We start from the raw sequence: 16067 nt of genomic DNA, 5'->3' as shown, positions 1-16067 counted from the left end.
AACAACAATCTGTTTATTATAAAAAAAGGCTCCTAACATGCTGATAAGTGAAGCTAAATTTATATAGAATAAACATCCTGACACAAACCTGGCATAGCTGAACCATCTGAATCACATATCAGACAGATGAAGATAGTTTCACTTTGCTTCATTTTTGTTTTCTACAGTGTGTTTAAGCGAAAGATAGTAGCAGGGTCTCTGCTACTACTTTTAAAATAACCGCACCTGCAACTACGTACAGTAATTCAGGCTTTATGCGGCACCTCATGTCTATAGCTGGTAGAGAGGCAACGCGTGGAGAGCAGGAATAAGCGTGTAGCGCTGGACGTGCTTTGGAACGCGCTATTCCAGCTCCGCGCGCATATACACGTATGCTTACACAATCACTTAGCTAGGTGTCAGATAACTAACACAAAGATTTAGTTCTTGGTCCGGAATGAAGTGTCCTTCGGTCTGGATCTGGACCGGAGTCCGCCTATTGAGTACCCCTGCTGTAGCTTGACGTGCAACTCTGTAAAATTGTAACAACGCATCACGTTAACGCAGACCACAACAGCTGTGATTGGTCTGCTTTGTAACCAGAAACAGTGCCCCAGGATGACAAAAAAAAAATATCTGTGTAGTTGCACATTTTCTCCAGGACTATTTTAAGATCTATGCATCATATGAACTGATCAGTGATCGTGTCACATTGTATTTGGACTCGTTTAGTTTTACGGAGGCATCTGCTGTTTTTATATTCCGTTTATGTTTAATGATGTTACAAACAAAAACATGACAAAAAGACACATCTGTTTACAACTTATAAACTCTGCTTTTTTTCCTGGGGCTTTTACTCGATATATATTTGGCATGCGAGTGACAATAATTGTTGTATTCTACCCAAGAACTTTCTGATCTGTATGATGTTTTGACTGTATGTTTGAAAGTATGGTGTACAGTAAAATAATGATATTTCATAAGTTATGGAAATGGAACACTTCTAATTTGTAAGCAAATAAAATAATTACATTAAAATAATTATGACCACTCACATTTAAATGAAAACTCTAGTCATATCAGTAACCTTATAAAAGCTGTTTTATTCTACATGGAGAGGGTCCACACATGGGGGCTGCCATGTTAGAATCACATGACCAGCCGAATACTACTTGCTTAATCTCAGTAACCGTCCTGTTATTTGACACTTTCACTCACTGATTAAAGTAATCATGACTGACTGTGAATTCTACATTTCTACAATGACATTTGAAAACTACTGATTTTAAATGATGCTGCATCCAAGCCGCTAGGTGTCAGTGTTAGTCCAAGATGATACAAAGACAAAAGGTACTGAGTGCATCTTTTAGCGACTCAAGATCAAGCATAAAATACTTGACTGATTTATTTTTGGCAACATGTATAATAAATATGTACCTGAATACAACAATACTTTGATGAACTCGTTTTTAAGGCTAACACCACCCAGAACAGCCCAGAACCTGGGAGTGCTGGTAGATGACCAACTTAACATCACCGCCCACATCTCATCAACCACCCGGTCTTACAGATTCACGCTTTATAACATCAGGAAAATTGGACCTTTCATGTCTGAATATGCTCGTGTTTCTAGCTCTTGTCATATCAAGACTGGACTACTGCAATGCTCTGTTGGCTGGCCTTCCAGCTAGCACGATTACGCTGCTGCAGGTGGTTCAGAATGCAGCAGCACATCTGATCTTCAATCAGCCAAAAAGGGCTCACGTCACCTCACTCTTGAGTTCACTCCACTGGCTTCCTGTAGTTGCCAACATCAAATTCAAGGCTTTTACTCTGGCCTTCAGGACAGCCAATGGAACAGCACCCTCTTCCTTCAATTCACTTCTCCAGAGCTATGTCCCAACTCGCTCTCTGCAGTCACTGAATGAATAACACCTGGTGGTCCCATTGCAAAAAGGCTCAAAGTCCATTACAAGATTATTCACTCTCTCTGTGCCTCTGTGGTGGAATGAGCTTCCAAGCACACCACACAATCTGCTTATACTATCTCAACATTCAGGAACCAGTTAAAAACACATCTGTTCCACGAGCACTTAACCAATCCACACTACTTACTATTTAAAAACAACAACAAACTTCCAACTTTCCTTGATTTCAAAACAACTTTTCTTTTCAGCACTGCCAAAATATTAAAGCATACAAAAATTGCCTATTCAATTGTTAGATGACTAGTCAACCATCGTGACCCAATCCTACTCTTCATCATATCTCAGAGTGTTTGTGTTCAGTTTTCTCACGTACCGTCCAGCTCAATGACCTCCATCCTCTCTCCCTCCACGTCCTCACCCACAAACCTGAAGCCTTTCTGCTCAAAGTTCTGCTTTAGCTCTGGATTCACCTGCAAAGAAGAAGAAAAAAAAAAAAAGAAAAAAAAACTGCTTCATACACACCGTTATATCCATGTGACAAAACAATCAAGTATGTGTGACCGATTGATATGCATGTTTTTTTTATTGTAAAGGCTATGTTCGGAATGGAAAAATTCTGCACAGTACACACTATAAAAAAAAGGGTAACACTTTACACTTAGGTTCATTAACATGAGGTATCATGAACTAACAATGTACAACATCAAATACAATAAAGTGGAGGAGATTTACCTCAAAACGATGCCTGTGTCTTTCATCTACATAGTCTACGTCAACGTAAAGTTTTCCTTAGAGAACAAAAAAAAAAAACATACTTTTAGGAAACACTATTATAACACATATTTAATTATTGGTATGTTTAATGCATTTCTCTTACTAAGTATGCTATTATTGGTCTTGAAAATGGTCCGTCTCTTTCCCAACCGCATAGTTCCACCCATTTGCCCTGGATTGTGCTCTGGCATGTCAATCACCTGCAAGACAACCAATCAAATACATTTATCCAATCAAATTCATTTTACCCGCTTTATGTTTCTGATAAAAAACAGAAATGCAAATCTGTAATCTACACTTACACATGACCTACTACTTACCACAGGATGCTTTGATTCTGGGTCAAATTCTGTAGAGTTAGCATCTGTGATAAAACAACAGTTACACTTCGTTCAACATCAAGGTAAATTATGAAGTACATTTAATTGAAAAGCTGGGATATGTACCTGTCCAGCCCAACACGTTCCTAGCAAATTCACAAACAGCTAGCTGCATCCCTAAACACACACCTGAAAGATGAATGGTCCTGTTAACATTTACGAAAGTGATAGGATATTAGGATTTTAAAGAATTACAGTCAATGGGATCATACCCAGGAAAGGTTTCTTCTGTTTTCTGGCCCAGTTTATGGCATGAATCTTGCCCTCTGTCCCTCTCACTCCAAAACCTCCTGGCACTAAAATACCACTGGAGACAGCAATAATATTAGCTATACACCAAGAGGAATCCATAAACAAAATGTAAACCATTTTATTAGGAAAAAAGGTTCTTGCCAACTCAGAACAACCATATGAAAAATCTAGGTTGAATGGGTTTTAAAAACATCTTTGCCACATTAAAAAAAAAAAAAAAAAAAATTGTTAAAGGGATTTAAATCACCTTGTAAGTTGTCGGCTGATTAAGCAAAATCGATTTCATTGTGGCCATAATTAAATTATGCACTAAACAGTGATACTTACTCTGCACTGCACAGCTTCTGCCAGGCTTCATGATACTTCACTGGCTCTTCCTGTAATCTATTGGGCTCCAAATCTGCAGAGTCAATATACTAGAGAGAGAGAGAGAGAGAGAGAGATAAAGTACTTATTGACAAGATTTCTACTTTTGGGTGAACTATTATTTCTTCTGATGATGATTTAAAAGTGTTTAAGTCTGTGGCCTCACATGACAAAATGCTTATGAAACTCTTCACCAGTGTTTCTGAACTGGTGGGTTCAAATCTTTGAAGTGAGCAGCACTAGCAGACTATTTATTTATTTATTTATTTATTTATTTAAATGGCAGCCCTTTGTGGTTTAATAATCGCACAAGGTAATTTCACGCAATAGAGGAACTCAAACCTCTCAAACAGTAAAACATCTCTGACATGCTAAACAGCACTGAAGAAAAGAGCAACAATGTAAATGCGCCAAAATAAGTTTTTCAAATTACAAATAATCACCCATACTAAAATTGAACACGACTTAACAGTAGTAACAATAACTGTGATATTTTGACAAAAATGGTATTGTTTCATATTAAGGCCGTCCACAGTAATACATTTTGTTTGCACTAATTTCGCTATGCTTTGGCCTTCCGTCCACGAGACAGCGTGTCCAGCAAAAATGCACAAATAAACCGGAATACACCATCTTTGCATTGTAGCGTGGATAGAGAAAACTGAGATATTTGAAAACGGTGACGTATTTGTCTTCATGTGACACGTTTAGACGTTTCAGTGCGGACGAACAACTTTTGGAAAATGTTTGAAAATGGCAGTAGGCAGAGAGCGTTTTGAAAACACAGTTTTCAAATTTATCGGGATTAATGTGGTTTTTGGTGTTGGAGCATTACATAATCACAGTGGACCCGATCAGTATCGGGACATCCCTATGTCAAACTTAAACCATAAAACTATGCAAGATAAAACAAAGTGCAACCCAGGCTACATTAAATACAGGTTACAATATTTACTGTGTTGGGTTGCCACTTGATGTCCAATGTAAAACCAGCTGAGAACCACTTACTTACACAGCAGTCTCCCAATAGCAACACCAACTAAACTAAAACACAAAGCAAACATAATAGCTTTAGACTGTGCGTTAAAAGTATTAACTCACCTTGACTTCTAGTTTGTGGCTGATGGCGAGAGCGGAGTGCTCCAGGGCTTTGATCACAGAAGCGTAAGAGTCTGAGAACTTGGTGTACTTCCCCACCAGAGCGATGGAGCATTGCTCCAACAACCTGTCTGACCTACAACACAAAACACAATACATCCAACAGGTGGAAACACATTCAAAAGGGCACAAAAGAAAATGAATGTCATCTGGGTTTTTTTCACCATAAAGTATCACCAAATTTAATTTGCTGGATTTTGTTTTTTATATTGTCATTGGTACATTCTGAAAGAATCATAAAAAAAAAAAGACAAATAGCTAAATACAGTATTTGTGAAGCCCTGGTGTCACATTTGGACTTTAACACCTTGATCTTGAAAATAATGGCCCCTCTTATAAATAAATAAATAAAAAGAACATTAAGCCATTTCAGAGCAAATACATAAAAATATATTTTATATCTATATCTAGCTATCTATATATATATATATATATATATATTGAATAGTCAAAAACTGAAATAGAGATATTTTTTTCATCCAGCCATTCAGCACAATGGGTCTTAACACAAGCAGAACAAATTTGTGTAAATAGCTCATAAATCCCTTTTTACATAAACAGTCCAATTGACTTGAATGTGACAATTTACACACAAATGGTTCTGCAGTATGTACAAACTCATTTTGCTAGTATTCTAAGAATAAAGAATACTAGCATAAGAAAAAAGCCCAATGTTTTAAGTTTTTATCTGAAAAATGAGCATCCATAATTGCAAATCAATGTATGAACTGATTCTGAATGCATTTCTATAATTTAAATGTATCCTAACCTGTCTGACATCTCCTTCCACTTCGTGAGCATTTTTCTGGGTCTGGTTTCGATGGGCAGGTCCAGTCTGCGACAGAAGTATCCCACAACACCCTGGTCCTCTAACAGCAGAGGCACTCTGTAGATGGACGAGACATCATGGACACAGATCACCTGCAGAAGAAAACACTTGTATCAGTTCCGCCTTTCACATGACTGTAAATGTTTTAATCATTTTTCTGGGGAATAATTTTGTTCTGTGGAATTTTCTTTCCTCTGCTGACGTGTGAGGTTAATGTTTCACAACAACTCAACTGCTAAATCAAGAGTCTCTCTGGTGGTGTGAAATCAGACATTCCTGTGGGATACAGACTCACCTGTTCAGGTTCCACATGGCAGAACATGGAGATCTTATCTTTAACAGAGTTATCCAGTGGAGTGGAGCATCGACACATTATCTGGAACAGCAAGCACAAGAGAACACTCAGGCATACTTGTTTTGGTGAATCTGATTAAACTCAAGTTATTTAAAAATCAAGAGGACGAATCTAGAAATGTCTGGATTTACATTTTATGTAAAGTAACCAATAACCATTTGCATAAAATCATTTTAACATGTAGTTCATCAGAACAGTCGTTTGTGGGGGGCCTGGGTAGCTCAGTGGTAAAATACACTGGCTACCACCCCTGGAGTTTGCTAGTTCGAATCCCAGGGCGTGCTGAGTGACTCCAGCCAGGTCTCCTAAGCAACCAAATTGGCCCGGTTGCTAGGGAGGGTAGAGTCACATGGGGTAATCTCCTCGTGGTCATTATAACGTGGTTTGTTCTCGGTGGGGCGCATGGTGAATTGAGCGTGGTTGCAGCGGTGGATGGCGTGAAGCCTCCACACACGTTATGTCTCCGTGGCAACACGCTCAACAAGCCACGTGATAAGATGCACGGGTTGACAGTCTCAGACGCGGAGGCAACTGGGATTCGTCCTCTGCCACCCGGACTGAGGCGAATCACTATGCGACCACGAGGACTTAGAGCGCATTGGGAATTGGGCATTCCAAATTGGGAGAAAAAAGGGGAAAAATCCCCCCCCCCAAAAAAAAAGAACAGTCATTTGTGCTGGTTAGACAGTCTGTAAACTCATTTCCTGTTGCATATCAATATAGTAAAAGTACATTTAATGTAAAGCAACTAAAATTGGACAAATGTATAAAAAAATGAATCCAAATTTCTCAACTATGTTCATATTACACACACATTTATTCAAGCATGAATCCAAGTAAAACATTTTACAAACATATCCTATAAATCTGTTTAAAGTTTGAATATGGTTAAAATTAGGGCTGAGCAATTAATAAAAAAAAATCAGATTAATAACACAGCTGCCACAATTAAACTGTGAAACATTTCAAATACAGAAATCACTTTTAAAACACACCAAAAGCGTCTACATTTTCTATTTACAATATATATTTTTTTGCAACATTAAGCGTTGTAATCAATCAGATACATGTCCATTATGGCATGAATGCAATGATGAGTGTTTCGATTAATCCAGATTCCAGACCTAGACACAAAGGCTGTCAAATTAAAATATTCCATCAATTTTATAGAAAAACGCATTTTTGAATGCAAAAACTGTGCATTAAAATATTTGATGTGTGCCAAGCACTTACGATGACTTAGTGGACGTCTTTGGTCGTTTAATCTTGATCTCTTATCAGCGTCTCACAGCATAAGTGGCATTCTTGCGCTAAAAAAGGCCAGATGCCAAGTAACAAATACAATTTAACAGAATGCAAGTGTCGTGACAAATTTTCAAAGGTTGAAGTTCTATTTAATTTGACACGGCATCCAACAAACAGCTGTGGTGGGGAGGAGCGATGACGACGTGGAGCGAGGCCGAGATGCACACCTAGGGCGAATGATCTCGCCCAGCTGTTAGCGATTACGGCGATAGCGGGTGAGGGATAAAGCCACGACCAGAGCTGCAGTCAAGAGAGAGACACCGGGAGAGAGAGAAAAGACAACAATGTGTTTGTGCGTCACAGTTTTATGTCTGTGATTTGTTTAATGAATGTCGAATGTTGGATGTGCACCCGGCTCCCACTTCCTTCTCACCCAGACAAGTAGAGATCTGTTACACTGGTGCCGAAACCCGGGAAGGAGGAAGAGCACGCTGTCCTGGGAGTACTCACCGCTGGTGTCAGCTGTCGCTGAGTCACCGCTGCCGGACGCCGGGGGGCGGAGGAGCCGTCCGCCAGGAGCCAGACGCTGGCCGCCAAGAGGCGGAGGTGCCCGCTGCCATCCGCCAAGAGGCAGTGCAGCAGCTGAGGACCATGTGGGCAGTGTGCCTGGGAGCCGAGGAGTGTTTTGTTCCGCTTTTTCTCTCTCTCCCTCCCTCCCTCTCGTGCTCACTTCTTCTCTCGCTTCCCTCCCCTTCAACTTCCCCTAGAGTTGTTCCTGGTTACCGGAGGCGGGGAAAATCATCCGGCACTGGGGGAGTGTGGCGGGGCAGAGCGATGACGGTGCAGAGCGAGGCCGAGATGTACACCTGGGGGGAATTATCTTGCCCAGCTGTTAGTGATTATGGTGATGGCGGGTGAGGATAAAGTCGTGACCAGAGCTGCAGTCGAGAGAGATACACCAGGAGAGAGAGAGAAATGATGACGCGGTGTCATTGTTTTATGTCTGTGCTTTGTTTAATAAATGTCGAACGTTGGATGTGCACCCGGCTCCCGCTTCCTTCTTACCCAGACAAGTAGAGATTCATTACAGCAGCGAACAAACAACAAAATGTGGCGAAACAAAGACTTTAGTCTTGCGCATGTTATATAAAAAAAAACAAATGGTAAACTGGATGGTTACAAAAGCGCTCAGTGTTAACAGCCCCATAGGTGGAGGAGTCTTTGTCCGTTGCATCTTGCTATCTTATCTGCATTTCTTAGATTAAGCAACAGGTTTTAAAACACATTGGGCCTTATTCATGAAACTTTCATAAATGAGTAAACAGAGTAATTTGCGCAAAAATTTACCTTCCCGAAAACTTTCCACCGGATTCACAAATGCTTCGTACTCCTCAGATTTGATAGTAAAACGTGTGTATGCTAATGAATTTCAAACATTCGTAAAGAGGACGTGTGCATGTTTATTCACAATTATCATAATCCGCGCCCAAATGCTGTAAGAAATTACAGATTGGCAAGCTGTACAACAGTGTGCGGGCTTTTCTATTTTTTTCCCTGTTGTATTGTGTACGCACCTGCCCAAGATGTGTTTATTTATTAATTTAACAGCATTAGCATTGACCATACATCAGCAACTGAACGTGATTACTGATGCCAAATATAAAAAACTGTCCAATCAGTCACGTTAGATGGCATTAATTTTTTTATGCAAATTAAGCACTTCTGCTGGAAAAATAAGCAGAGTTGGGAAAAATTATACTTTGAAAAAATTAATTCAAGCAGTAAAGAAACATTTCTAAAATATAGCTGCAAGCAGCGATACTGGGGTCAAGCCAATTATCGTCACCATGAGCAGCAAAAGAAGCTTTGTGACATGTTTTTGGTTAGAGTCCGATGAACAGTGTATGAGGAGTTAGAAAAAGTAAACTTTCAATCTTAAAAAAAACCATTTATTTTAAAAATAACCAAAAATAGCTACTTAGAATTTTTGTCCAGTATGTGGCGCTGTTCTGAAACTGCTCAGGTAGTATCTGGGCATGATGGTTATCATACAGGAAAGCGTTCAAGAGTTATAAGCCAAAACAGCCATTTTCTATCTTCCGACCAGTAGGGGGCAGTGTGCCAAAACGATGACACGGACCAAGCTTCGTCCCAATCCTTCAAAGCACTGCGGAGATACAGCCTCAAGTTCAATTTTGCGAGTTCTTCATCGAATTCGTTGAAGAACCATTCGAAAACAGTATGGTTTATCAAAATTCTGTGAATAGCTTTTTGTCGCGAGTGCCTCTTGATGATGCATATCGGACAAAACAGTCTAGGAGGAGTTTGAAAAAGTAGGTTTTCAAAACATTTAAAATTGGCAGACAGGAAGTTTGCTCGATCATGACATAATTGGTGTCATTGTTCTCGGCATGAACCACGGACTCTATCAAGACCAGTCTTATGACAGTAGGCAAAAGGAGTCAATAGCTATTAGCATATTTAGAAATGGCACTATAATTTGTGACCACAAGGTGGCGCGGTCCCGAAACTCTGAATCCCTTCAGAGCATGGTGCCAAAGACACATGCAGAGTTTCGTAACGATACGCCAAGTCGTTCGTGAAATACTGCATTTTATGACTAAATTCAAAATGGCTGATATCCAAAATGGCCGACATGGGAATTTTTCATATTGTTGGACTCGCTATACCCCACTGAATCGAATGAGACCAATTTGATGATTATGACAAACTGTTCAGAAGTTATAAGCAAAAATTTTCTTTTTTCAAATCTCATGACCACTAGGTGGCACTGTTCCGAAACGGAGCAGGCACCCCGAGTCATGGTGCCTATGACAAATAATAAGTTTGGTATGAATACGCTAAAGCGTTATGGAGATATACCCTCACGTCCATTTGCCGTGCTCTTCGTTGAATTCGTTGAAGCGCCATTTGAAAACTGTATGGTTTATCAAAATTCTGTGAATAACTGTCTGTTGTGAGTGCCTCTAGATGATGCAGGCCAATTTTCATGCAAATCGGACAAACGGATCAAGGATCGAAAAACTATGACGTGCAATCGAATCGTCGAATCAGAGGAAAAAATAATTTCGTTTCTAGGACTCACGGTTCAAAAGTTATAAACATGAGTGCAAATTTGGGCAGTTGGTGGAGCTAGAGGGTTTGAGGTAGATATGCCAAATTTGCTGTAGTAATAGATCAGACTGTCCTCTGTGCGCCAAATTTCATAACTTTCCCGCATGCGGTTCTATGGGCTGCCATAGACTCAAGAGCGGAAGACGCAGAAGAATAATAATAAGAAAACAAATGAAAACAATAGGGGTCTTTGCCCCTAATAAGTATAGGCTATGGTTTATGTTATTTTTTAAAGGATAATTTCACTCTTAATTATTAGTTGATTTTTCATTACTTATTTAATTTCACTTCTATCAAAATGTAGTCATGACAGTTTGCCTGAAAGAACACAACACGTCCGGATGTCTTACGCATAATTTACACGTGGTCGGGGAGCAGGTGTAAATTTTGTTCGTACCAACTAATATTTTGAAAAAACGAAAACTTTCATGAATCCGAGAATTTATGTCAGAACGGCTATACGAACGATTTACACAATTCGCTCTGCTCGTGTTTCATGATGGAGAACCACTGTCAGGAAAGGAGTTCAATTTGGAAATGTGTGTCTTGAGATCCTCATATCCTCAAATCAAAGATTTGAATATTCTGTTCAAACTTTTAAAAATGAAGTGAAAGCACACATTGCCACCAAAACAAGGACTGCTCAGAGACCTAATATAAATGCATTGATATTTATTCTTTGACGGAGTGTTTTAGGTTTAATACAATTTAAACTTTAAGTTTAAACAAACAGTGTTTGTGGTAGAGTTGGTGTACTCGAGTTTGGACTCGGACACGAGTCTGAGTCACGAGTCCAATTTAAATGGATTTTTTTCCTCTGGATTTTTTTCAGAGTCCAGCCGAGTCCATGACATTTGTGATGCAATAAAAAAAATAAATAACAAAACAGAAATTAATAAACACATCTCTGTCTGCATACAGCTGTATTAGCCCCTGAAGTTGTAGACATAAACACAGTGAAACAACTCTGGCTAAGTAAACAAACGCACACACACACATACGCACAGGCACACTCAGTCAACCAATAAGCTTGAATGTTACGACGGAGACTACTGTATAACATCGACAACCGAGGTGGCTGAAATGATGAAAACATAAAAACGGGTATGTGTTCAATGTAATAGAAACTAAACAAGGCAGTTTCACACAATACGGGACCTGACAACTGGTAAAATTGCATATGGCGTTTGTGCAGCCAAGACACTCGTTTTGCGGTTTCATCGTGGTTAAAAACTTAAAATCAAGAACTTCATTGAGTCAAGTCACCCACATCATATCTCTCACAGTTTACTAAAAACAGCATATCGAAATAAAAATACATAAAAATAGTATTAATATTGGATATTACGTTTTTTAGGCATTATGTATGTACACATGTAGAATTCCGTAGACTCTTGTGGTCCACGCAGTGTTATCAGTTTGAACTGGTCCATAATAGCTTGATGAATTAACGGTGTAACTTTTAAAATAGTCAGGGAAAAACAGCGTTATTGCAAAAGCAGACAGCAGCTCTAAACAAATAAACAGCACCTATTTATTCTTGATTGACTATTTTCAAAGCATTGACAAGCTGCTTAAAATACATTCTTTTACAGCATTTGTCCACCATTCACAACATTCAAGGCAGTGAAATGTTTTGTTCATAATTTAATTATAGACTATAAAATAAATGTATTATTCGATGACAGAGTTTGCGTATGAAGCTAAACTTTTTCTTTAATTTAATTGGTTATGACGTTTTTATTTTATTTTTTTACCGTTTTATTGCAAACCACCAGGTAACTTATGCAAGTCTTTTTTTAGCCTACATCTCTGACACTTTTGAAGGAGAATTATGTTAAATTTATGACTCAAAATTATCATTCTCCATGTTTTTGCATGTTTGCAAATTCTTTTTGGTTGGTATTTAAAGATTTCAGATTGATTGCAGACCAACGCGGCTGCCGCTCAAGCAAATATCAATTATTATTTTATTTTTTTTATCTTCTGCGGCAGCTGCTGTGAGACACACATGGACGCATCAGGGATTTAGGTACATGAGCAGCACGCAGAACTGCCCTGCATTGTGCAGTTGCCCACAAATTAACTAGAAGATCATGTCCGTGACGACATGGCCCGAATATTATCAGTGGGCTTTTCCAGTGTTTTTGGATGTAGCATTTGCAGTCAAATCGTGAGACGTAACTTTTCAGCGAATGCTAATTACTATGGTGTTGACTCATTTGTATGTACTATATTTTCCCAAATCAGTCGGCAGATAGATAAAGATTCAGAAAGAAATCTCAGTATAGACTATTATTCCTTTAGATAGGGATCATTTTAGATAAAGCTAAATTAAATTGACAAATTGAAAATGAAGTAGAAATAAAAACAAAATTAAAATTTGAAATAACTCTGGTTGTAACGACTAACGCAGCTTTCACTTTCTTTAGTCTATGTTTGAGTGGAGGGGAAAAGCAACAAATAACTGAAATGTCAACACAAGAATTGTGTTGAAGGACAGTTTTGTCTTTTTTTGAAACCACTTAGAAGTTTGTTCAGCAGGAAACTAATCATAAAATATAGGTGTTTTTGTTACATTTATATTGACAATTGTGTTTTCTTAGTTGTGAAAGTTAAAATAAGCTTAAAATATTGATGTGGAGTTTATGGTTACAATTTTAATTCAGATTCATGAACAAGATTCATTCGGACTCAACTCGGCCTGTTAAGGACTCGGTCTTGATTGTTTAAAGACTCGGACTTGACTAAGGTGGACTCGAACCCAAGACTAGTTTGTGGCATAATGTTGATTACCAAAGAAAATTATTTGGACTCATCCCTCTTTTTCTTAAAGCTGCACTAAGTTTTTTTCTTACCCCAATTGACTATGGTAAGCCTGCAATAATGATTTTTATTTTGAGGGAATTTGAGCCGTCGTGTCGGATTTAGCATGAAATCGCAGGCATGCGTCATTTGTCCTTGCTTGTTTACGTCATATCCGAAGCTCAAAAAGAAGATTCAGCTGTGTTGCGAGAAGCAAGTGTGACAGCTGTTTCAGGAGTCAGAACAGCAACGGAGTGAAATCACTCTCCTAATGGATTTTACTGTTTGGTGAAGTTGTTTACCTGCTATAATTCTTGGATATGTTTTCTGGTAGGGTTGTTGAAGCTTTTATTGTTTGTCATGCTTTAATGAATCGAACATTACTCGTGTACTGATCGCGATGTGTTTATAAGTTTAGTTTTATTTTGGTGAAGTTATTGTTACATGTTTGCTAATATTCATGACTCCTGAGTATTTTATAACATTGCTGCAGTTTCAAAATTACCAAATTGTGTCTCCAAGAGTGTGCACTGCTGTTAAATCAGTGTATAGACACTTGCCATTTTATCCTTTTAGCAGATGTTTAAACATCTAAAAGCCACTACAGGTACAAGGTGGTTCCTCATGAATTTATGCTCATCTCAAGTTGTCTATAATGTACTGATTTCATAGCACAGAAATGTTTATTAATTTGTTTAGTGTGTAACTATCTCTGTTGTAACTTTACTTCTAAATAAACTATTAAAATGTATTATTGTGGGGGCCTGGGTAGCTCAGTGAGTAAAGATGCCAACTACCACACCTGGAGTCACGAGTTTGAATCCCAGGGTGTGCCGAGTGACTCCAGCCAGGTCTCCTAAGCAACCAAATTGGCCCAGTTGCTAGGGAGGGTAGAGTCACATGGGGTAACCTCCTCGTGGTCACTATCATGTGGTTCTCGCTCTCGGTGGGGTGAGTGGTGAGTTGTGCATGGAGGCTGCGGAGAATAGCGTGAAGCCTCCACATGCGCTATGTCTCCACGGTAACGTGCTTAACAAGCCACGTGATTAGATGTGCGGATTGACGGTCTCAGACGCGGAGGCAACTGAGATTCATCCTCTGCCACCCAGATTGAGGTGAAAAATTGGGTGCAAAAAAGATCAATATTTAAGTACTTCTTAACTTTAAATAATCGCTTCCGTTAAGCAGCAGTATGCACGAGAGGGCTGAGGTCACGCGGTCTCTCGTGTGATGTATTGGCATTGGCATGTTCACGCGAGAAGTGACATGTGTGACACACCTGGAGGAGCAGCGCTGTTTACAACCGAGTGGGAAGAACGCTGTACAGACCAAATGCCGAAAACAAATTGGAGCAAATTTAAACAAAGATGTCAGAAGATTTTTATTTAAGAGAGGAAGAGGAGTTCCACGTTTTTTTTAATAGTAGTATATGCTTATCAAGTATAATAATGTTTGCCACAGGACTATCAAATATCAGGACCCTTTGCATTATTATACATCATATTCAGCATACAGTTTATATAGTGCAATCATCAGATTCACTCCTGCGCTGAAAAGTCTCATCCTAGACTTTTTTTGTCTAGACATCCTAAGCTTATTGTATTACTTGCGCTTACATGAGAAGAAACCATCTAAAATGTTTTAAAAGCCAGCACACTTGGACCTCTGAAACATTGTGACATCCATGAAAGCTGCATAACTGATTACACCGAAACTGAAATCGCGGTATGATGTTGCACACATGTAATCAAAATAACTGCGCTCCCTTTCTCCATTGCAATAGGTTTGATTGACGTGAATGCACACACTCGTTGCTCGGTAAAGCTGAACGGAGACTTTCTTGTGGTAAAGAACGGTTTTGCGAAATGGAAATACGCGCCTGATTCTGAATTCATAACATGTATACATTAAAAAAAACAAAACATTGAAAATATTTACGTTATGCGCTGGAGAGAAACATGTCAATGAAACAAATCTGATGCAGCAACCGCTCCACTATAAACGGTGTGCTTATTATGATCTTCTTTGAAGTGTTTATTAAGTGCTCTCGTGCGATGGGCATCCTGGGTCATGTTTTTTTTCCACTTCAACTTCTCAGTTTTTCAAATGAGTTATCATGTAACACATTTTTCACTGGGCTGTAAAGTGACATCACTGATGGAGCTTCTGCATGCTTGCCGCAAATATCCAACTAATCGATAATGAAATTCATTGTCGATTATTTTCATTATCGATAATTATCGATTAGTTGTTGCAGCCCTAAAATCGTGTTACCATCCACATGCATTATAAGGACGTACTTTTTCTTCAAATGTGTTCTGCTGAAGAAAGGAAGTCATATTCATCTGGGATGGCATGAGGGTGACTAAATGATGAGAATTTTCATTTTTGGGTGAACTATCCCTTATACTTGCATTGTCCACTGAGGCTGTAGATTGTAATATAAAAACAGTGTGTCTTCAATTGAACTCATATCAGCCCTTTCACCTCTTAAAATGATATGTGTAGTACAATACAAACATTAATGTGTACTGTGTAATGGATAAAATGCTTTAATAATCATACTAATATATATAATATATAATTAGTGTTGTTTATCTTCCTCAAAGTAATATATTGGATATACATTTTTAAGCAAATAACATTATATCAACATGAAAATAGCTTGTCATGACTCCACTCTGCAGGTAATCTGAGGCCTCAAACCATTAGATTCATCTACCAAAAGAGCAGTGCCTTATCACAACTGACGTAAAGTATTCCTCTGCAAGTAACTTGCAGTTTTTTACTTCAACCACTAGAGTAGGGGTCGGGAACCTAAGGCTCACGAGCTACAAGTGGCTCTTTGTTAAAAACCATTC

General features: G+C 38.8%; 1 protein-coding gene across 3 annotated transcripts in view; it reads right to left on the bottom strand.

Annotated features, from left to right (window-relative positions):
- The window catches only part of LOC127425695 (CTP synthase 1-like), a 32791-nt gene that overhangs the window by 2632 nt on the left and 14092 nt on the right, over positions 1–16067 (bottom strand). For all 3 annotated transcript variants that reach the window (XM_051671924.1, XM_051671926.1, XM_051671927.1), the window contains 10 exons: positions 5962–6042; positions 5607–5758; positions 4781–4913; positions 3641–3729; positions 3274–3368; positions 3128–3190; positions 3002–3045; positions 2785–2881; positions 2640–2695; positions 2281–2377 (listed from right to left, as the gene is read on the bottom strand). In XM_051671924.1, the coding sequence (XP_051527884.1) occupies positions 2281–2377; positions 2640–2695; positions 2785–2881; positions 3002–3045; positions 3128–3190; positions 3274–3368; positions 3641–3729; positions 4781–4913; positions 5607–5758; positions 5962–6042 (907 nt within the window). The remainder of the gene's footprint in view (positions 1–2280; positions 2378–2639; positions 2696–2784; positions 2882–3001; positions 3046–3127; positions 3191–3273; positions 3369–3640; positions 3730–4780; positions 4914–5606; positions 5759–5961; positions 6043–16067) is intronic.

This window comes from Myxocyprinus asiaticus, chromosome 34 (assembly GCF_019703515.2).
Source record: "Myxocyprinus asiaticus isolate MX2 ecotype Aquarium Trade chromosome 34, UBuf_Myxa_2, whole genome shotgun sequence".
NCBI lineage: Eukaryota > Metazoa > Chordata > Actinopteri > Cypriniformes > Catostomidae > Myxocyprinus > Myxocyprinus asiaticus.
This window is presented reverse-complemented; position numbering and strand designations above follow the sequence as displayed.